At 42.7% G+C, this 23,248-nt stretch overlaps 1 protein-coding gene across 1 annotated transcript in view; it reads left to right on the forward strand.

Moving 5' to 3' along the window:
- Positions 1-23,248, forward strand: part of CIT (citron rho-interacting serine/threonine kinase) — a 173,404-nt gene that overhangs the window by 34,480 nt on the left and 115,676 nt on the right. The window contains exons 7-9 of the mRNA XM_081252505.1: positions 593-686; positions 6,701-6,904; positions 8,356-8,509. Coding sequence (XP_081108631.1) covers positions 593-686; positions 6,701-6,904; positions 8,356-8,509 — 452 coding nt within the window. The remainder of the gene's footprint in view (positions 1-592; positions 687-6,700; positions 6,905-8,355; positions 8,510-23,248) is intronic.

The raw sequence follows: 23,248 nt of genomic DNA on the forward strand, positions 1-23,248 counted from the left end.
GTGCAAGGAGGCAGCATACCCTGGCGGAACAGAAGACCCTGTAGTTGTCCTTCTGACCTCGCCCGTTAGTACTTGACAAAGGTGTGCCCCCGCATCCTCAGTTGGAAAGGGTTTCTTTACATCTTCACTCAGCTAGTGTTTTACGAGCATCTGAGAATGTTGTGGGAATGGAATGATGGTTAGACCAGGAACCGCAAAATCCTGAAGAGTGTCTCAGTTTTTCCATTGACTAGCCACATGGCCTTGGGCACTTCCCCTAGCTTTTTGTGGCCTTAGCTCTCCTGAGGTAAAATGTGTGTCTCGAGGAGAAATAGTCCACCTAATAGCATTTATTTTGTTCCCTTTCCTTCTCTGCTTCCCTCTCCTTCCTCCCTCTCTTTCTCCCCTCCCTCCCTTCTATTCTTTCCCTCTCATTCTTTTACTTAAATTTGTTTTGCAAAATGCTTATTATGTATGTCCATCAGTAGGGAGGTCTGTATGGCAAAACCACAGATACTAAGATTCTTGGCTGAAGCAGGATCCTAGGTGAGCAGTTGCTTGATGATTGGCATGGAGAAGATAACACTAATTTGTGGCCTCGATTTTCTTACAGAGACATCAAGCCCGAGAACATCCTCATTGACCGAATGGGACACATCAAGCTGGTGGATTTTGGATCAGCTGCTAAAATGAACTCAAATAAGATGGTAACAAAATAGAATAAGATAACTTAATAGAGCTTATACTACAAAGTGTTCTGAGGTCCTCATAAGTTTGGAAAACATGGGATAAAGTTGAGCGACCTTCTGGAGCCCTCATCTGTCAGTGTGTGAAATGATTTCTCTGCAGGGTGGGTGGGGATGGGGACACAGAGCGATTTTCCAGACTTACTTGATCTGGTACCCTTTTATGTAAAATACCTGTTAATACCCTACAAAACATTTTTAGGAACATTCTTATACTTTGGATTAAAAGATGGGAAAATGCTTATTTTGTTTTTCCCTTCTTTTTCCTTGCTTGTTAATAGATTGTCTTCTGTTACATTTTCTTTTTCACTTTAAATATTTTGATGAAATGTAACCTTATTTATCTCAAATCCTCTATTTCCTGTGCAATGAAATTGAAAGTAATCACCAGAGAATTTGAACCAAGTGTTAAGCATTAAGAACCAAGTACTCAAAATGTCGATTCTAAATCCTGGACCTTTGGTAAAAATTAAGCTGTATTCCACATGCTAATAATCATTAAGCTGTATTCCATGTGCTAATAGGAAGGCAAGAGGGTAGCTATTGAGGTCAAGAGTGAGAGTACTTTAGGAAAAAGATGACAAAGTAAAAGAAAATTAGAATTTAGAAACCTAATAAAGTTGGTACATACTAAAATGTAAATTTTCAGGTCGACTATGCAAAAAATGGTAAGTCTAAGAAAAAATTGACTTAGATTTTAAGACTAACTTCCCAACTGAATCACTTGGTGATCTGGACAAATCCTTAGAAACTTGGGCTTTTATTCTTCCTCTAGAAAATACTGGTTCTAGTTAAAATGCAGAAATTAAGAGGTGAGGGGTGGCTGCTCTTCAGAATGCCTCCTGGGTCTGAGAGTTTAGTCCTATGAAGGGCAATATATAAAATTTTCTTTTTTTCCCTCAAGTTCCTTGGAGGAAACGTGAGTATTATTATGTTGATGCGAGGAAAAGGATCCGGGTTGTGTTAACTCTTTGTATTCCAGGGTTTGGCCTCCCTGTTCTGCAGATCTGAGGCCCACTTGACATAACTTCCTTCAGGTTCAGGCTCTTGGAAAAACAGGCTCCTTACCTTGTCTGAGGTCAGGGTTTTTCTACCTTAGCATTGGTTGTTTTTTACCCCCCCCCTCAGATTATATGCTTATAATCTATTCCACTTGATCATTACATTAATAATTAGAGTATCAAAGAATTTTATGTTTTAAAAATTATGTACAATTCAGAAACAGGCATGAGGGCTTCCCTGGTGACGCAGTGGTTAAGAATCCGCCTGCCGGTGCAGGGGACACGGGTTCGAGACCTGGTCCGGGAAGATCCCGCAAGACGCGGAACAGCTAAGGCCGTGCGCCACAACTACTGAGCCTGCGCTCTAGAGCCCACGAGCCACAACTACTGAGCTGTGCTCTAGAGCCCGTGAGCCACAACTACTGAAGCCCGCGTGCCGAGAGCCCGTGCTCCACAACAAGAGAAGCCACTGCAATGAGAAACCCTCACACCACAACCAAGAGTAGCCCCCGCTCGCCACAGCTAGGGAAAGCCCACGCGCAGCAACGAGGACCCAATGCAGACAAAAATTAAAAAAAAAAAAAAAAGAAAGAAACAGGCATGAAAACTTAGGTATTGAATTTAGTGGAATAAAGTACAGAAAAAAAGTTAAATCATGCAAAGTTTTATCATCTGGGATTCAAAAACCTATACCTTGCATTAATGACCTTAATAAAATCAGGCATCTAGAAATAAAATGAAGCATAGATATGTAGTCAACACCTCTGACATTTTGGTCTAGCGAATTCTTTGTTAGGGGGGTGCTGTCCTGTGTATTGTAGGATGTTTAGCTGCATCCCTGGTCTCTACCCACTGGATGCCAGTGGCACCCTCCCCTCCGGTTGTGGCAACGAAAATGTCTCCAGACATTGCCCAGTGTTCCCTGGGGGACAGAATCACCCCTGGTGGAGAACCTCTGCCGTGGACTGAGAAGCATCAGAAGGCTTATCAATTTGAGCTGGCAATGTGTGTTTGCGATAAGAAAACCTACTCAGAAAACTCCATTATGATCCAGAGTCACTGCTTGGTAAAGAAATGGGAATAAAGAGTAAGGTCCTATCTCTGCATCTGGAATCGCTCTCTTCAGAGCCCTTGGTGGAGAGACAGGACTCCTCTTCATTTCAAATTTCTATTTTTCAGTGCTGCAAACTGCCCTTTCCAATTCTGCGAGCGGTAGCAACACTCCCTTCAGGCGGCGAGCCTCTGGAGGCACTCAGGTTTATTTGCCGCTCGATGGTCAAGGAGATAATGGCCCTCAGTCCTACTCACTTGAGAATGTTGTAGCTCCTTTTCTCTTAGAGAATAGCCTCCCCAGAACTTTGTGCTCTTAGGGCCAGAATGTGACAAGCAGACGAGAAGGAATTTTTAGCATTGCTTTAAGTACAAAGGCCCTTTTGTTATAAAAGATCAACAATTTGCAATCTAGATCAAGCATGGATATAGAATTATACTTTTTTTTTTTGTATTCTTGATCAGTGATGATGGGTGAAACGTGTTTCCTTTAAATAGAATGTTTTATAGGTCTAAAGTACGTTTTAAAAGTTTTTTTTTAGTACTCAAAATATACTATGTAAAATATAGTTCACACTTGCTGAAATTGTTGTATGTTACCTGAAATCCATTCATCCTTTTCCCTACCACCTGCCACATATGGTCATTGTATTTTGGATATTTGTGAATCTTAGATCTGTTGAGTTTCCCATCTTCCATTGTCTTTATATTTAAGCTTTTTAGCCAGAATGTTGCTTGGGAGTATTTTCATTATGTTCCTCCAGGTGGACCATACTGCCTGGAAGTTTGGGTGTTGAGCAGAGATGTCACCCACTTCACCTTATTAGAATCTCAGAGAATGGCAAACAGCTAACAGTTCCAATCTGTCTCACTCGGCCCTTGTGAAAACAGTTGTAAGGAGATTATAAATAAAGAGCATTATATAGCATGTTAAGTGATAATCACTACCATTTAGCAGTTGGAAACTGAGATTTATGGAGGAGTGAAAAGATTTTATTACTTTTCCACGAGAGGAACAACATAGTGAGACTATTTTTCCCCGCTGCTTCTGCAGGTGTATGTTTATGCCCTGGGCAGCTAGAGGAGTAAAGTTAGGTTGAAACAGTTTTACGTATAAGCATTTTTACAGGAAGGGGATTGGGAGGAGGAAGACTGGTTTTCTTACCTTCTTCTCCATCTGCTTTCTGCTTGTAAAAGAATCTGCTAAATTTTGTAAAAGAATCTGCTGGGTTCATCCCCTCCTTCCTTCCTTTCTTTTCTTTTCAACCCTCTGTCTCTCGAAAATGTGACAGACTCTTCTGTCTCCTAGTCATATTATTGTTGTCTCCTCCTGAACTGGTATATTTTCTTCCCTGTCAATACAGGGAAAATTAAAGTTCAGTAAAACTGGGGCCTTGTCAGATGGTTATACTGCAGGCAGGCTGCACTCCTAGTACACGGTCCCACTTTTAATATCTCACCCAGGTTAGCTGGCTGTGAATTGCCACCAGAGGAGAGTGAAAAGATCTTGCAAAATCCTTATCAAGATGTGTCAGATTACATGTTGGACAGATTTAATGTACTTGGAGGTCAGTAACTCATGGAAACTTAGGAGCCATTAATTTTCATTAAAAGTCTTTGTTAATTGATATTAATTACTGTGGTAGGAGAGGTACAGAAAGCAAGCTAGGGGATTTTTTTTTTTAATTTTGGAAATTTACAAAATTGTTGGACATAAATGTGTATAATCACATACCTGTTACGGGGCAAAAACAGTTGTGGAGTTATCCGACTCTTTGGAAAGTCTAACCATTAGTTTGAACATGAGGCATTGACAGTTTATACCTTTTGCTGGGTCATACTGATAAACATGACCCAGTCAACTTCCTTTCAACTCTTTGGTTGTGAATAAGTGACCAAGCCCTGGGAGCTGCCATCTCCTAAGGATATTCAGGAGAACTGAATATCCCCACACAATCTAGTGTGATGATAAAATAAAATCTAATACATAGAAATGATGAATATTTGAGGATTGTGTATTAATGGTTCTGCAAAACAATTAGGCATAAAGGGTAAGCATTTAATCAACAATACAGTGGCGTTACCAGTACCTAGTCAAACCAAGATGTTACAGTTTTCCCTCTCTTGTTTTGATATTTTAAAGATATTGTAAAACAACGAAACCCCAATTAAAAAAAAAAGATATTTATTTCTAGTTGTCAGCATTCAGGATTTTTCCCCCCCAAAATCTTGTAATTAATCTCAGTTCTGTGCTGAGCTCAATAACACACACACAGTAAAAGATAGAAGTCTTGGCTCAGGCTTCCGAACATCAAGGCCTCCCCTTGACCTAAGCTACACTCAGTTCCTCAAGCTTAGGGTGTCCTGTCTTAGACCAGATATTTTCTTCTTTCTTCTCACTTTAGTCCCTCAGCACAGGGCTGTGGGTTTCTTGGGTGGCGTGACCATCTAACTTTCCCAGGCATGTGTTTGCAGTGGAAGCCCTATTGCTCAAAGTGATGGCTGACTGGTGTCAAGAATAACAGTATCGCACTGCTTTCTGGGTTTAAGGTTTGAAAAAAGCCTGTGATGGGCCTGAGGGAAGGGGTGAAAAGAGAGGGAGTAGGGACAACGAGTTTGTTTCCTATAACAGTGGGTCTTTGAGGCAGAGGAACAGACCAGATTAAAGTTTAGGGCTGGAAGAGCTTCGGTCTTCATCACTGGAGAAAGGAGACCTCTTAGCGTCTTCTCTAAACATTGACTTTCCTCTCAATCTCCATTCAAAGCAAAGCAAAGCAAGTTGGCTTTCTTGATATAAAGCCCAGCCTTAAAGGTATGTGGCCATACCTATAAAATCTCTCAGCTCACTCAGGGGCAATTAACACCCTTTAATAGGGAGAGAGTTCTTCTGCACCATGTAGCTGCTGCTGTGAGAGAACCCTTTTTAGATGTAGGGTTATTGGACAACTGGTCAACCCAATATGTGACTAACAGGCCCTCTCTGTTTTGATGGGGAATAAGGTTAGAGAGGTGATCCTTAGACTTCAAATTTCATGATTCAATAAAACTTCAAGACAATTTTGAAGACCAAAAGTTTGCCAGCTTACTAGGTTGCCTAGGAAGGAGTCGGGGTGAGGGGCAGAAAACATACCCTTTTCATCTGTGTCATTTCAAGAAACAAAGTATGTTTAAACACTAAACCAGTCAGAAGGACAAATTCTCAGAAATAAGGACAGTTCTTTAAGTGGAATATATTCGCTTTATAAAAAGACCTCCTACATTGTCCTGATATTTCTTCGTCAAGGTCAGGTGCTTCGGTACCATAGGATTGGAGGGCTCTGTGTCTCTGAACAGTGGGGAGGGAACCACAGAAACGGGAGTTGGGGGTGAGGAAAATGCACTCATTAACATTTGACCTCTGGTGGAAAGTATTTATCGTGCCTTGCCCTGCGGGTGGGCTGAATAGGAATGTTGATTCCAACTATGTAAGCGTGAGATATAACACATGCTTGCAGTATTGTGTTGCCAGCTAGCTGCCAGTTTTTCAATAATGGGAAGATCTTTTAGATTCATCTTTACATGTCGTCGTTTTACTGTTTTCATAAGTAAGAGAAGTTCTGTCATATCAGTAAGATGTATCAGGGACGACATCTTCCCTTGCAGGTATATACCCAACTCTCATTTGTGTAACTAAACATACATATCATCAACAACCCTGGGCCCTTTGCCTTTGGATTATATTATGTGCTTTTTTTTTTTTTTTTTTTTTTTTAAAGTTAGTGAATCATTTGCTTTTCCTGATGCTGTGCCACTTGACAGAAAGTTCAAGTGCCTGGGAGAATAATAATCAGTGGCAAATCAGCTGATGTCTGAATTGCGTCTGTTGGCAATCCATTTGAGGATAATTGAAAATTTGCTGTGTTCATTTTATTTATGGGTTTCCAGGTGAATGCCCAACTCCCAGTTGGGACCCTAGATTACATGGCCCCTGAAGTGCTGACCGTCATGAATGGGGACGGAAAAGGTGCCTATGGCCTAGACTGTGATTGGTGGTCGGTGGGAGTTATCGCTTATGAGATGGTTTATGGAAGGTCCCCATTCACTGAGGGAACCTCAGCCAGAACCTTCAATAACATCATGAATTTCCAGGTAAAGAGCCATTATTAGATTTTGAAGTAATATTGAGAAAAGTCATCTAAAATTGTGGGGATGAAAGTTTATAATGTAAACCAGCAGTTCTGGATAATAACAACAACAACTACTTTAAATAGCACTTTACGCCAAAAGCAATTCTAAATGCTTTATTAATTGTATTATATTGACTCTCAGCTGCCAGTAATTCTAAGCTTATGCCATCATTTTATGTACCATTAAAAAAGAAAAACTGCTGCCCATTAATCTAGGATATTTCATTGATTTCAGTGTTGTCAAATGTGAATAAAATGGGAGTCTTAAAATTTGTGAAATCTAGTTCATTAACTTGGCTAATCCTCAAACAATCCTGTGAGGTAGATGACATTATTATTTTCATTTTACAGATGAGAAAGCCAAAGCACAGAGTGGTTAAGTAACTTGCCCAAAATAGCACAGGCAGTCTGGCTTTGAAATCCATGTTCTTATATGCTATACTGCTTCTTAGTACTGCTGGCTGTCAAATATGGTAGTAAAAGTCAAAGACATGGATTAGAAATACAGTAATAGATACATAAAGTAGAATTAAACCTATTTTCTAATAACTGTATTTGTCACTATAGTAAGCCCATTTCTTAAGGAGATGATGAATATCTATGTTTTAGTTTCAACCAAAAGGAAAAAAGAGAACGTATTTCACAGGTTTTTATATATCATCCAATTTCTTCCTGGGATGCTTAATGCATATTTTTCTATGTATAGTACACTTTTTGTATGCTTAATACATACATACATTATTTGTTATTCCCGAGTCTACTCCTGAGTTAAAGTTTCCCCTGAGATGATGCCTGGGGCTCATTTGTTTCCTTCCTTTCCATCCATTCATTCAGTAACGAGTGAATTGCACTAGGCACTGTTAGGTGTTAGGTACCAGGTTTGAAGTGATGAGCAAGAAGGAGAAAGGCCCTCTCAGCCTTCTTTCTCCATCATCACACAGGAATCAAAATACACCGTGTGTGTGCAAAAGCAGAACACGGGGAGCACGCAGGAGGGAGTGAGTGATAGGGTGGGAGAGGGAGGCCGGGAGGTAGGCAGGGAAGAGGGCCTGAGGTTGGGGAGGGCCTTCTGGGCAGAGAGGACAGAGTGATTTGTTCAGACAGCTTTAAATAGCTCATTATTGTTGGATGGCAAACAGCGAGGTGGGGAGTGTAGCTAGATGAGATGGGAGAGGGTACAGGGATCAAGTTATGAAGGGTATTGAACCCTTGCAAGGGAGCTAGGCCTATTGATATGAACAGGCTGTTTATTTTGGGAACATGCCTTTGGTCCCAAGTTAAGAGGGCATAAAACTTCCTTCTTAAAGAAAGAAAGAAAGAAACTTGCATATACGAGAATTACTTTTTTAACTTGGAGACATGAGAAGCTGAATTTGCTAAGGGAATAATAATAATTATTATTTTTTGAAATAGCGGTTTTTGAAGTTTCCAGATGATCCCAAAGTTAGCAGTGAATTACTTGATCTGATCCAAAGTTTGTTGTGTGGCCAGAAAGAGAGACTGAAGTTTGAAGGCCTTTGCTGTCATCCTTTCTTCTCTAAAATCGACTGGAGTAACATTCGAAACTGTAAGTAGAGTCGTGTTCCTTCAATTTCAGTGTTGGGATTAAGAAATGCTTAAGAATGGTCTGAAATTACTCTGGCCCACAGAAGCTGGTATAAATTATATAAGTAAGGGTTTTAATTATCTATAGGAGTAGAAAAGGGTAGTGATGTAGCTGTCTTTAGTAATAAGTCTTCTTTAACATTGTTGGCACAGAACTGGGTCACTTATCAAACTCTGTGTTTATGTGGCCTTTGGAATATTACCCCTCAGTACATTAGAGGTACAGATTGATAGAGATTGAAGGTTGTCACTTGGTTTGACAGAATTTCTTCCCAGAAGAAGAGTGGACCTAACTATTTCATTCACAAGATTAGGAAAAAGACTCAGATTAGGCAAAGTGCCAGGGTTGCTCTGCTAACTGGCCAAGCCTGCCCTAAAGCCATGAATACCTTGCTGTGTTCATTTGTTTCCCTCTAAAGTATTTGTCTTTGCTCACAAGCATGTAAAACCTATAATGCACATGCCCAGTGGATTCATTCATACATCGCTTTGTTATCAATTAGTGCAGACTAAATTCATTAAAAACAAAGACCTGATTTATTATCAACAAATCCAAAATGCTTGGTGTTTTACAAATTGGTGATTTTTTTTTCCAACCTTTTTTTTCTTGGATGTGTTGTTGATTGAATGTGATCTAATGACCTGACCCAGTGATTAGCGTAGATTAAGGTCTGTAGGAAAGCAGTTGGCCTGGTTGAGTGTTTGATTTTTAGTGATATCCCTCCTGATAGGGAAATGGAATCCATTTCTAGGTGTCAAAACCAGGCTTCTAGTTGGAGCCGTATTGTAATTATAACCTCTTGTACCTTCAGCTGGAATGTATGAGTTGGGTTAACAGCCAGTATTGTCCAGTTGAAAGCCATTTTGATGGTTTCTCTGACCCCCTGCCAAAATATTTAATTAAGTAGGCGGTATTTCCATAAATCGCTCTTGGCATTTTTTTTTTCTTCCGGGAGCAACATCACTGTATTTTTCAAATCTTTAGGCACCAACCCCCAGATCTCCAAGGTTTAGAGCTTTTAATCAGCAATATGTTTTTTGTTTTTTCTGGCTGCGCCGAGTGGCTTGTGGGATATTTGTTATATCCTGACCAGGGACTGAACCTGAACCCTCAGCAGTGAAAGCACCAAGTCTTACAGGACCACAGGACTGTCAGGGAATTCCGAAGTTCCCGCAGCAATATGTTTTCAGCGTGCTCTTCCTTTTTTTCTTTTGGAAAGATTTGAAACAGTTTCTTTTTGATGCTGCTCAGATAGTTAATCTTTTCTGGCCTTACCTTATCTCTGTAATCTTCTTGAATAAGAAAGTTCATTTTTTTATGCCTGCCCTTGCCGATGGTGTCTAATAATGTATCTTCACTCTAGTAAGTCAGTGAACGGTGATTAATCACACAGGTAACTTTATTCTGTATATTGGTAAACCTTGATGATGTTTTGGTATCATGTCAGAATTCTCAGATTTCGTTCTAGTCTTTTCCTCTCAGGCTGTTTATTGGTTTTAGGCTTGTTGGGCTTACGAGGGTAAGTACTGTTCTGTAAATTATAATACATAGTGCCCAGGGAGGATATGTGTTGGCGTAGAGCGTGGCCCCTGCTGTCCATCATGAGGCCCGTCTTGTGGAAGGTCATGGTTATCACTGGGATGAGATGACTCTGGGATGGGTCACTGCAGTCTTAGTCATCTTCACACTTGTTGCCTCCACACTTGACTCACCACGTCTCCTGTGGTCCTACTTAATGTTTCTGTATCCTGATAAATAGCCACTTAGTTTTTCCTTATCTTTAACACATGTTTCTCCCCCTCCCACACCCAGTTCATATGAGGGAATTCTCACCCAGCTGAATTCTGATTCTTTTTTTAAATTTATTTTTTTTAATAAAAATTGTATATATTTAAGGTGCACAGCATAGTGATTTGATACACATACATATACATGGTGGAATGATTACTACAGTGAAGCTAATTAACATAGTTTCCTCTCTCCCTCCCTCCCTCCCTCCCTCCCTCCTTCTCTCTCTCTGTCTTTCCCTCCCTCCTTCTCTCTCTCTCTCTTTCCCTCCCTCCCTTTCTTTTTTTCTTTCTTTCTTTCTTTTATGAGAGCACCTGAAATCTGATCTCTTAACAAATTTTCAGTATTCATTACAGTATTATTAAGTGTAGTTATCACACTGTATATTAGATCTCTAGGACTTGTTCATCCTACATCACTCCAACTTTGGACCCTTTGACCAGAATCTCCCCATTTCCCCCACCTCCCCACCCCTAGTAACCATCTTTCTACTCTGTGCTGCTATGTATTCGACTTTTTTAGATTCCACATATGAGTGAGATCATGTAGTTTTTTTCTTTCCGTGCCTGTCATATTGCCCTTTGCACCATGACCTCCAGGTTCATCCATATTGTTGCAAATGGCAGGATTTCCTTCTTTTTTTAAGGCTGAGTAATATTCCACCACACATAGGTAAATATCCATTCGTCCACTGATGGACACTTAGGTTGTTTCCATATCTTGGCTACTGTGAATAATGCTGTCATGAACGTGAGACCACAGATAGCTCTTTGAGGTACTGATTTCATTTTCTTTGGGTGTATACCCAGAAGAGGGATTCCTGGATCACATGCTAGTTCTATTTTTAGTTTTCTGAGCAACCTCTATACTGTTTCCATAGTGGCTGCACCAATTTATATTCCTACCAGCAGTGCACAAGGAGTCCCTTTTCTCTACATCCTCGCCAATAGTGATTATCTATTATCTTTTTTTCTTTCTTTTTTTTTTTTTTTTTTGCGGTACGCGGGCCTCTCACTGCTGTGGCCTCTCCCGTTGCGGAGCACAGGCTCCGGACGCGCAGGCTCAGCGGCCATGGCTCACGGGCCCAGCCGCTCCGCGGCATGTGGGATCTTCCTGGACCGGGGCACAAACCCGTGTCCCCTGCATCGGCAGGCAGACTCTCAACCACTGCGCCACCAGGGAAGCCCCTATCTCTTATCTTTTTGATGACAGCTATCCTAACAGGTATGAGGTGTTATCTCATTGTGGTTCTGATTTGCATTTCCCTGATGATTAGTGATGTTGACCCCCTTTTCATATACCTGTTGGTCATTTGTATGTCTTCTTTAGAAAAATGTCTTTTCATGTCTTTTGCCTTGAATCCTGATTCTAAAACTCTAACAGAAACTCTAGTTTTTTTTAAAAAAATACATTTATTTATTTTATTTATTTACTTTTGGCTGTGTTGGGTCTTCGTTGCTGCACGCGGGCTTTCTCTAGTTGCGGCGAGTGGGGGCTACTCTTTGTTGTGGTGCGCAGGCTTCTCATTGTGGTGTCTTCTCTGGTTGTGGAGCACAGGCTGTAGGCGTGTGGGCTTCAGTAGTTGTGACATGTGGGCTCAGTAGTTGTGGCTCATGGGCTCTAGAGTGCAGGCTCAGTAGTTGTGGCACACTGGCTTAGTTGCTCCGCAGCATGTGGGGATCTTCCCGGACCAGGGCTCATACCCAGGTCCCCTGCATTGGCAGGCAGCTTCTTAACCACTGCGCCACCAGGGAAGTCCCTCTTGACGGTTTTTAAAATATAAGTCCCAATATAGTGGTTCAGAAGAGTCATGAAATATGTTTGCCTTAAAGAATATTTCTTGTAACTTATTTTCTTTTTAAGATTAATTAATTGATCATTTTAATTTTTATTTCTTGGCCGCATTGTGCAGCTTGCAGGATCTTAGTTCCCTGACCAGGGGTTGAACCCAGGCCCCCGGTAGTGAAAGCGCTGAGTCCTAACCACTGGACCATTAGGGAACTCCCAATTTCTTGCAATTTAAATAAACATTTTACTTTGGAATAATATCAGATTTATAGAAAAGTTGCAAAGATAGTGCAGAGAGTTCCCACATACCCTTCTCCAGTTTCTCTTAATGTTAGCATACTACATAACAATGTCACATTTGTCAAAATAGGATTAGCATTAGTACATAACTATTAATTAAACTTCGACTTTATTCCAGTTTCCCCACACATGTCCCTTTTCTGTTCCAGGAATCAACCCAGGGTACCATATTGCAATTAGAATGTTTGCAGTTGATATGACTTACCATGGCTGAGGTGCTTAGTGTAGCTCAGCCAGTGGGTGGGATCTCCATGCCCACTGAGGATTGGTAGGGCCTTTTCCTGGAGGTTCCATGGCATCCCTGACTGCACAGAGTGCTATGGTATTAATTTTCAGTGTCTCCTAGCAGATTTTACTGCTTTTCACCAACCTCTGATCCTTGTGTATTTGCAATCAACTCAGGGTTTGTGATTGAAAACGTTGCTGGACTCCATGCCATTTGAGCTATTTTCTACTAGGTAACTCTAACAGAAATTATGCCTTTGTTTAGTCCTGTTTCTCATAGACACACATTGAGTGACTCTCATCAACCAAAGCACTTGAAGTCATTAGGTTTCCCGAGTTCCTAGTTGCTGCTCCAATGCCTTGTGGTTCCAGGCTGTTGAATATTTCCACTTTCCACACACGAGATTGTCCCTTGATGAAAGCAACATTAGCCTTTCTGCTATTTCACCCCTAATTCTTCTTTTTCTTGTTGTAACCAATGAAAGGAAGTAGTGCTTAACACAGCAGGTAATAATCTTCTAAAACTCATTATCTCAAGAGGTGGTCCTGGCAGGATATATAAATGCAATTTAAGAAGGGTCTGGGCAGGTTCATGAGTGACAGAATTGGGAGTGGCTACTGGGAGAAAGTAGGACATGCCTTGGCTTTGACCCCTGAGGTCAGATGGAGCATCTGCACCTTCTTGGGTCCGGCCCCTTGGAGTTGCTGTGGGCAACACCACGTGAATCAGGAATCTGACCTAGTTCAGGAATGGTTATTCTCCCAGCAAGTCAGGAGCTCTCTGATGAGTTACTGTCACTCTCGTGGGTTACCGTGCACCTATTACCCTGATGTTTCATTCCCAGCCTCATGTGATCAGATGTAAAGTTGAGTTTTTAGCTGCTCATTACTATTATTTCAAGGCTGCTTTCCAAGTTTTAGTAGGGGGCCTCTTAAATATACTAGCTGCCCTGAGCTGTGCAATTCCAGTGATGTTTCAGGTATTGGGCAGGAGTCTGATTGTACCCCCCCGCCTGATTTTCTGGGCTTCTGGAAACTTGAAGCCAATCAGACCCCCTCTTTCGTGCCTTTGGGGTTATGCCTACCTTTCCTGGCATCATGCACCTGCTTGTGTCAATGGGAGAGTTTTACTGTCAGGTGTGCCCTTCTACTCACATCTTTTTAAATGTCTTCCCCCAAAGGCATAGTGATGTCAATGGAACCAGCACGCTTGCGCCTTTCATCCAAACCAGCCATGTCTTGACAGTGAGAAACGCTTAATGAGAGTGTTGATTGTAGATTGTTTCCTAGAGCATCTGTGGCTAATGCTCTAGAGAACTTGTTTTGTCTGTTGCTTATGACTCGGCCTTCTTCTCTTGAAAGGCACAGTTCTTGCAAAATTACTCTTGAGTTTCCAGGTCCTTAGCATTTGTTACAGAGAGTATGTTTCATTTCCATCCGGTGGTGACTCAGTGGTGGTCATGTGCTGATCTGCCCTGAGATTTTCCCCTGCTGAAGAGGTTCCTTTGTCGTTGATCATTATTCACTACCTGGCCCCTGAATGGCTGTAGTGAAACCGGAGATGCACAACCCTGTGATTGCTCTATAAACCTGAGGGATGATGGCCTTTGGTTTAAAGGAAAGGGATTCTATGGCTTCCTAGCCTCGGGTGAAATTCTCACTTATTGTTGCGCGTAGAAATCAGCACCGTGAGACTCACTGGGTGTTTTATTTCAGTCCTTCAGTCTGATAGGAAACACTGGTTAAGTAGCAACTGTTCTGTGACAACTACCAGGTATTTAAGTATGTTATGCTACATTACTTCAAAACAATTCAGAGGTAAGGATTATTGTACCCATTCTACAGATATGTACACTGTGGTAACTTGTCCCAGGTCATATAGCAAGTGAGAGAGAGGGTCTAGATTTGGGTTGAGGTCTGGGTGGTTCTAGAGCCCATGCTCTTAGAGCAATACCGTACATGCCTTAGCGTAAATAATTGTTATTAATGATGTTTGTGTTGATGACAAATAATAAACCGCTCTTTAGTCTCTGTGTCTGTTCAAGCACATTTGGAATTTGTAGCAATTTTGCATCTACAAGATTCATCATGATATCTGAGTGCTACATGCTAAGTGCTAAGTGCTATGTGTTATGTTAGGTGCTGTAGCTCTATTGATGAATAAACTTGGATACACCCCTGCTTTCAGGGAACTTACAGTCTAAGTTATAGGTCCCTTGCTTAAATAGAGCGTAGTCCTGTTTTTTTTTTTTTTTTTTGGTGGTACGCAGGCCTCTCACTGTTGTGGCCTCTCCCGTTGCGGAGCACAGGCTCCGGACACGCAGGCTCAGCGGCCATGGCTTACGGGCCCAGCCGCTCTGCGGCATGTGGGATCTTCCCGGACCGGGGCACGAACCCATGTCCCCTGCATCGGCAGCCGGACTCTCAACCACTGCGCCCCCTGGGAAGCCCCTGTAGTCCCGTTTAAATTTCCATACCACATAGTGGTAGGAAGTTTGGGAATTCCCTGGTGGTCCAGTGGTTAGGACTCTGCACTTTCAGTGCCGTGGACCCAGGTTCAATCACTGGTTGGGGAACTGAGATCCTGCAAGCTGTGTGGTGTGACCAAAAAACCAAAAAAGTAGAAAGTTGAATGCTTAGTAGGTCACCCACTGGCTTACTGAACCACATATGCTTGATCTTAAACAAAATGTAGCCTGTGACCCAGTGACTCCTTCCCCATATACAGCATCCCCTTCTTTCTTCTAATCTATTACCCTCCCCATGCCTCAGAGCTAGCCTGGGAAAGGACCATGTTGAATTGATGACTCTCTTCTAAAAATTTTTTTTTATAAAGCTGTTTTATTTATTTATTTATTTATATTTTATTTATTTATTTTTGGCTGCATTGGGTCTTCGTTGCTGCGCGCGGGCTTTCTCTAGTTGCTGCGAGTGGGGACTACTCTTTGTTGTGGTGCACGTGCTTCTCATTGCGGTGGCTTCTCTTGTGAAGCACGGGCTCTAGGTGCGTGGGCTTCAGTAGTTGTGGCACACAGGCTCAGTAGTTGTGGTGCATGGGCTCTAGAGCGCAGGCTCAGTAGATGTGGTGCAGGGGCTTTGTTGCTCTGTGGCATGTGGGATCTTCCCGGACTAGGGCTCGAACTCGTGTCCCCTGCATTGGCTGGAGGACACTTAACCACTGTGCCACAGGGAAGTCCTCACTTCTAAAATTGTGATTTATAGTCTCAAGGTGAATTGAGAGGACTTGATTCATGTTTTCTGTTTATTCTAGGTTATGTAGTTTCTCAGCCTCGACACTGTTGACATTGAGGACCAGGTAATTATTTGTTCAGGGACTGTTCTGTGAATTGCAGGATGTTTAGCAGCACCCACAGATGCCAGTAGCACTCTGCTCCCTGTGACAACCCAAAATGTCTCCAGACATTTGCCCAGTGTCCCTTGGGGGGTACAGCTGCTCCTAGTTGAGAACCATTGTTTTAGAAGAATTGGTCAGATAGTTACCAGGAGAGAGAATATCACAGTAATCAGAATCACTCAAGACTGCCATTGCTAACCAGCAGTGGAACCGTAATCTGGGGTCAGGGGGACCCTGCTTCACTGAGTGTGGTCCATGGACCAGTGGCATCAGCATCACCGATATCACCTGGGAGCTTGTTAGAGATGCAGAGACTCAGGCTCCCCTCCACCCCAGACCTGCTGAGTCAGAAGCTGCACTTCAGTAAGATCTCTAGGAATAAAATTCCTGTGTGTAGCATTTGTGAAGCCCCGCAAAAGGAGAAAACGAGATCTGTCAGCCTAAGAGTTTCTTGCTCATCTTGGCTGGGTTCTCCGTATTTTTTCCACGGGGCTCAGGGTAAGGGGAGACCGCTTTTTGGCTAAGGACTTCCCCGGGTGGATGGAACTGCTTGGAAATGCTGGATTTTAGGCTCTGCTTTTGACAAATTTAAAGCTTTTCTTTCAGATGGACTGTACGTCCTTCATATCTTTCGAGATGGTGGTTTAACTTAATCTCTTCCTGCTGACAGCAAATAGGTGGTTGTATAAAAGGCATTTGTATGCCTTCTACCCCCTGCCCCCACCATTACTCTTGTCCCATATTTACTTTTTTTCTTTTTAATTGAAGTATATTTTGGTTTGCAATGTTGTGTTGGTTTCAGGTGTACAGCATAGTGATTCAGTATTTTTGCAGATTATATTCTATCATAGGTTATTACAAGATAATCGGTATAACCATATTTACTTTCAATTAATGATGGATTACCTTTCCTTCATTATCACTTTTTAGGTGTGTATTATATTGCCGTGCCCTTTACTGAGTACCTACTATGTGCCTAGGGGCCCTGCAAAGCACACTATGCATATTATTGTCCTATTTACTCCTCCTAAAACCTCTATGAGGCAGACACTGTATTCGGGCCCACAGTACAGATGAGGATACTGAGGCCTAAAGAGATGAAGCCACTGGCAAAGGGCCAGTAGTTGAACCAGTAGTTGGCAGTGGTAGGAGTCTAACTCAGGTCTCCCTGACTCCAAATTCACTTTGCTTTTTTTTGGGCTGTGCCGTGCAGCTAGTGGGATCTTAGTTCCCTGACCAGGGATTGAACCCAGGCCCTTGGCAGTGAGAACGTCCTAACCACTGGACCGCTAGGGAATTCCCAAGTTCACTTTGCTTTTTTAAAATTTATTTGAAAAAGCAGTACAGTCCATGATAAAAAAAAAATTCAAGCAACACAGAAGGTTAAATAGTGAAAAATTGTCTCCTTCCCACCGCACGCCCAGTGCCTCTCCCTAAAGTGAACCATTATTGTCAATTTCTTGTGTAACTTTCCAAGACATTCTGTATGCTAATATAAACACCAGTATAATCTGTACTCAACGGCATCGTTATACTGCCTCCTAAGAATTCCGGAGTTTTTATTGTCAGGCTGTTTTCCTGCATCATTGAAATAAATGAAGGAGAAGTCTTTGTACAATCCCAACATGTTTATGCTTTGAATTGGCCATCCTGACGTTGAGTTCTGATGAGTGGTTCTCTCTTCTCAAATGAAAACCCCTTATGGTTTTGACAAGCATATTTCATTTATTTCTTTTGGTGTTCTGCTTTTAGCATAGCATTATCTCAGTGACTTGTATATTGTGTGTGTATGTGTGTTGGTTTTGAGCCTTTTAAAGGTCTGCTGGTTTTGGGGTTCCTAGCAGTTGAGCAGGTTTCTGACCATGTTTTGATTTCCAAGCTAGTTGGAGGAGGACAGCAGATGTACTTCTCTGTTAGCCTGGGTTGGCCTTTAAATGTATCTCCCTGTGCGACACCCACCCAGTCACTTCAGGGGCTGGAGGAAATGAGGAAGGGGAACTGGGGGTGTTTGGGGGATCAGCATGAGGGAGAGGAGGGCAGAAGGGCAAGGGGATGGTATAGTGATGGCAGAAACTCAATTTACTGGACCAGGAGCATGTGGGCACCACCTGCTAAAACATAAAAAAGGAATAATGGGGACGTGGTCAGTAGTTCTTACAGGCTAAGAGATATACAGGGAAATATTTGTATGTCTCTTGGGGATTGTTCTGCTTTTTTTTTTTTTTTTTTTTTTTTTTTTTTTTTTTGCGGTAGGCGGGCCTCTCACTGTTGTGGCCTCTCCCCTTGCAGAGCACAGGCTCCGGACGCGCAGGCTCAGCAGCCATGGCTCACGGGCCTAGCCGCTCTGCAGCATGTGGGATCTTCCCAGACCGGGGCACGAACCTGTGTCCCCTGCATTGGCAGGCGGACTCTCAACCACTGCGCCACCAGGGAAGCCCTGTTCTGCTTTTTTTAAAAAAATATTTTATAGAGTAAGTTATTGATAAGAGAAAATAGGCTAAAAAGAGCTAAAAGCAGGGAATTTCCTGGTGGTCCAGTGGTTAGGACTTGGCACTTTCATTTCCGGGGCTCCGGGTTCAATCCCTGGTCATGGAACTAAGATCCTGCAAGCCACCCATTGGGGCCAAAAAAAAAAAAGCTAAATGCATATGGATTCGGATTCTAGGATCTCCCCCTCTAGTCTGAATTTAGAAGCTACCTCCAGAGAGGTTAAAAATATGTAATATTCAGGGCCTCCCTGGTGGCGCAGTGGTTGAGAGTCCGCCTGCCGATGCAGGGGATACGGGTTCGTGCCCCGGTCTGGGAGGATCCCATATGCCGCGGAGCGGCTGGGCCCGTGAGCCATGGCCGCTGGGCCTGCGCGTCCGGAGCCTGTGCTCCGCAACGGGAGGGGCCACAACAGTGAGAGGCCCGCATACCGCAAAAAGAAAAAAAAAAAAAAAAAAAAAAAAAATGTAATATTCCACTTTATTCCAAGATAAATTGAGATGGCTTACTTTAGAGATAATTGCAATACTAAAATGAGAAAAATAAATAAATGGAGAAATCTGGGTGAAGGGAGTATCAGGGTAAGGAAATAGAGTCAGGGTTAACGGTAAAAACAAACAAATTCCTGTTACATTGGTAGACGGGGACGGATTTGGGATCCTCATCCTCCTAGTGGCCAAAGCAAAAAGGAGAATATGAACAGTTGTAAGAGCTTCAGTCCCATGAGAAAAAAATCCAGAATGGTGTGCTCAGAAAAGACTCAATTTTCTGGTACTGAAGCCTGAGGAATTTCAACATGGGGTTCCCCAAAATGAGACCCCTTGTGATGTGGTGGAGCACACCCCTCTAATACGTGCCCTGGGGATTTCCCTATGACCGCTTCTTATGGTGCCTCTTAGTGTAAGCCAGTGCTGCAGTGCTAAATCCCATTTCAGAAAATCATTTCTAAATGAGGCAAATTCATGCCTTTCCTGGGAGAAGATGGGAAATGAGGAATAGGTTTGTTAGAGAGCCCGTAAATTGCAGTCCTCAATCCTTCAATTCTCACTTGCTCGGAAGGTTTTCCAGGAAACATGGAAATGATTTGGCTAAAGATTCAACATTATATTAAACATCTGGGACTCTATTCAGCAGCCAGCTTTCCAGTCAATTCTGTGAAGTGCGGCGATTGCATTTACGCTCGTTTTCCGAGGGCAGAGTTCGGACAGAACTAAAGAGGGAGGCTGGCAGGAGTCAGGAGAGATCAGAGCTGGACGACGAACCGTGGGAGGTACAGGTGGCTCGTGACCACTGAGGGTTTGGGAACAAATTTCAGTGTCTTCACTTTAGAAAAGAGTGCCCGACTCTGTTGGTCTCTGGGGATGGAAAGAAAAGGGTAACATTCAACCACAGCATCAGCAGTTCGGGGACCAAGACCCACCATTCCTAGCCTTCAAAATTCTGACTAACAATGGACACACACAAAGAACCGATAGCCACACAGGGACCAAAATAGCCACTTTACTCTTGGCAAGGGGGGCGCTCAAAAGCCTTTGATGCGGGTCTCCGGTAAATTTACACCCTACCAGAGGAGCGTGGTGGGCCTTCTGTCATGGACAGGGAGGCCTCGCCCCAGTGGGCCTGGTGGGTAAGGAGGACAAGAGCCGTCCGATGGCCGAGTGCCCGCCAGGCCTGGGTGTAGGCAGTAACCTAGGAAGCGTTGAGCCCGCTTCTTGCTTTTGAGGCATGGTAACCCTGTCTCCGGTACAACAGCCTGATAAATGCCCAGCTCTGCTGAGTCAGATGAGTTCCTCCTTCCCTAGGTGAGGAGTGAGTCAAGGGCTGAGACTAGATGTGTTCATTCATGGGGTGAAGGAGCCTGAGTGGAAGCTCCTTAGACCAGGAAATGATTGGGGACAAAATATTCTCCCGTCCCAATGGTTGGAAGCAGCTTCATTGAGAAATAATAGGTCGACAATAAGCACATGTATTTCAGGTGCACAGTTTAAATTTTGACATATGTATATACCTGTGAAAAAATCACCACACTCAGGATAATGAACATCCGTCACTGCCTAAAGTTTCTTCGTGCCCCTTTGTAACCCTTCCCTACCACCCTCCCCCCACCGTCACCTCAGGTAATGACTGATCTGCCTTCTCTCACTGTACTTATATATTTTTTTAATTTTTAAATTTTTTTGGCTGCATTGCATGGCTTGCGGGACCTTGGCTCCCCAACCAGGGATCAAACCTGGTCCTTCATTTGGGAAAAGCATGGAGTGAAAGCACAGAGTCCTAACCACTGGACCACCAGGGAATTCCCTCTCCCTGTAGTTTAGTTTGTATTTCCTAAACGTTATATAAGTTGAGTCACAGAATATGTTCTTATTTAGCCTGGTTTCTTTCATTCAACATCATTGTTCTGAGATTCATCCATGTTATATAGCATGTATCGTAGTTCATTGTATGGATATACCACATTTTGTTTATCCGTTCATCTGCTGATAGACATTTGAGTTGTTTCTTTGAAATATAGCTTCTATGAGCAAGTCTGTGGACATGTGCATTCATGTCTCTTGGGTAAGTATCTAGGATTAGATTGGCCAGATCATATGGTAGGTGTATGCTTCACTTCTTAAGAAACTGCCAAACTTTTCTAAGTGGTTGTGTCGTTTTACATTCCCACTGACAATGTGGGAGAAATCCAGTTCCTCCACATCTTGCCAGCCCTCCAAGAGGTGGATTTAAAGGCACTCATAACTTGGAGTATAGTTAGCTGTGGAGATAGGCTTACATTTTTTTAAATTAAAAAATTCTGTATATATATATATAATTTTTTTCCCCACGCCATTAACTTGACAAAGAAGCCAGGTCGTTGTCTTATAGAATATCCCCACATTTGTCTCTTTGCTTCTTCCGTAGGGGCTGATGGTGGTGGGTGGTGTTTTTCCCGCCCCTGTAAACTGGAAAGTAGCCCCCAAAGCTAAAATAGAATCTGAGTTGACTTTTCTGACAAGTGTATCTAGTAGAGGGGCTTCTCCTGGCCGAAGATGGGACAACATAAGCATCATAAAGACTGCAGTGGCTTGAAACCCATGACATATATGAAAATTCACTCGTTCATAGTGGCAACTGAAAAAAGAAGTCTCATTGGTCACTTCTGGCGGTTGCTAAGCCCCCCCCCCCACCTCAGTACTCTGAATGTTGCTTAGTATAGGGAAAGAACCGAGCATTTATCCCGCCTTCATATTTGAACTATATTCCAGGGTAACCAAATTGTTAATGTGCTAATAGCCGTAGAAAGAACGACGAAATTAGAAAACCACCATTTTTCAGCCCTTAATAAAATAATGATTCTAGGCAGTGATCATCCATGGTTGCTGAGATATGTAGTGAAAGATGGGAGGGAGCCTCATGGGGGAGCGACCACGCTGATCTCACTGGACCCCATGGATCATTCTTAACATCACACAAAGAAAGATAAGCAGACATGTGTGCCCTCTAATGTCATGGACTAGTAAGTAGGCAACACATCCTGGGGAGTATTCTCGTCAAGAGAAATCGAGGGCTTCCCTGGTGGTGCAGTGGTTGAGAGTCCGCCTGCCGATGCAGGGGACACGGGTTCGTGCCCCGGTCCGGGAGGATCCCACATGCCTCGGAGCGGCTGGGCCCGTGAGCCATGGCCGCTGAGCCTGCGCGTCCGGAGCCTGTGCTCTGCAACGGGAGAGGCCACAACAGTGAGAGGCCCGTGTACCGCAAAAAAAAAAAAAAAAAAGAGAAATCGAATATGAGTGTACAGATGGCCCTGGATTTAACTGCCAGTTTCCAGGAAACATGGGGACAGAGAAACGTGTTAAATGATGTCACAAGGATACAATCAACCAAGTCCAGAATGTGGGAAATTCTACAGGGACGTTGTGATCCAGTTTCTTAAACCAATAAATACTATTAAAAAAAAAAAAGGTCAGTGATTATAGATTGAGACATACCAACTACATCAGTGTGTGAACCTTGGTTGGATCCTGAGTCAAACAAATCAAATGTAAAGAGATATTATGGGGACAACTGGAGAAAATTGAACAAGAACATGGTATTAGATAATGTTAAGGAGTTACTATTAATTTTTTGGGTGTGATGAGGGTATTATGGTCATGGTTTTTAAAAGTCCTTATCTGTTAGAGCAGTGGTTCTTAACTGGAGGCAATTTGGCAGCGTCTGGAGGCATTTTTGGTTGCCATGACTTGCGGTGGCATTGGCACCTAGTGGGTAGAGGTCAGGGACGCTGCTAAACATCCTACCATACACATGGCAGCCCTCTACAACAAAGCATTCTCTAATCCGGATGTCGGTGATGCCACAGTTGAGAAACCCTAAGTTAGGGATATCTGCTGCAGTAATTGAGGGTGAAATTATTATGACGTCTGCTTTATTATGACGGTTTGCTTTTTTGGCGGAGGGGGGTTTTACATTTTTATTCATCTGAATATATATTCTAATAATTCTTTCAACGTAGCCTGTGGTTGATAAATCTCTTGAATCTCTGAATGTTAAAAAGATATTTATTTTACCCTGTCACTTGAATGCTCATTTAGCCATTGGCACTTCGGTTCAAAATGACTGATGGTAGAGAACAGGCAGGAACATTTTTTCTGTTTTCTTCATAGATACATTTCAAGCACCTGGAACCATGACTGAAAAATAATAGTTGTTCCATTATAATTTTTTGATGAATGAGTGACTTTCATCATTGCTTTTTATGAGCATTGTGTATGAGTTAG

The sequence above is a fragment of the Mesoplodon bidens genome (assembly GCF_964165515.1).
Source record: "Mesoplodon bidens genome assembly, chromosome: 13".
NCBI classification, from domain to species: Eukaryota; Metazoa; Chordata; class Mammalia; order Artiodactyla; family Ziphiidae; genus Mesoplodon; species Mesoplodon bidens.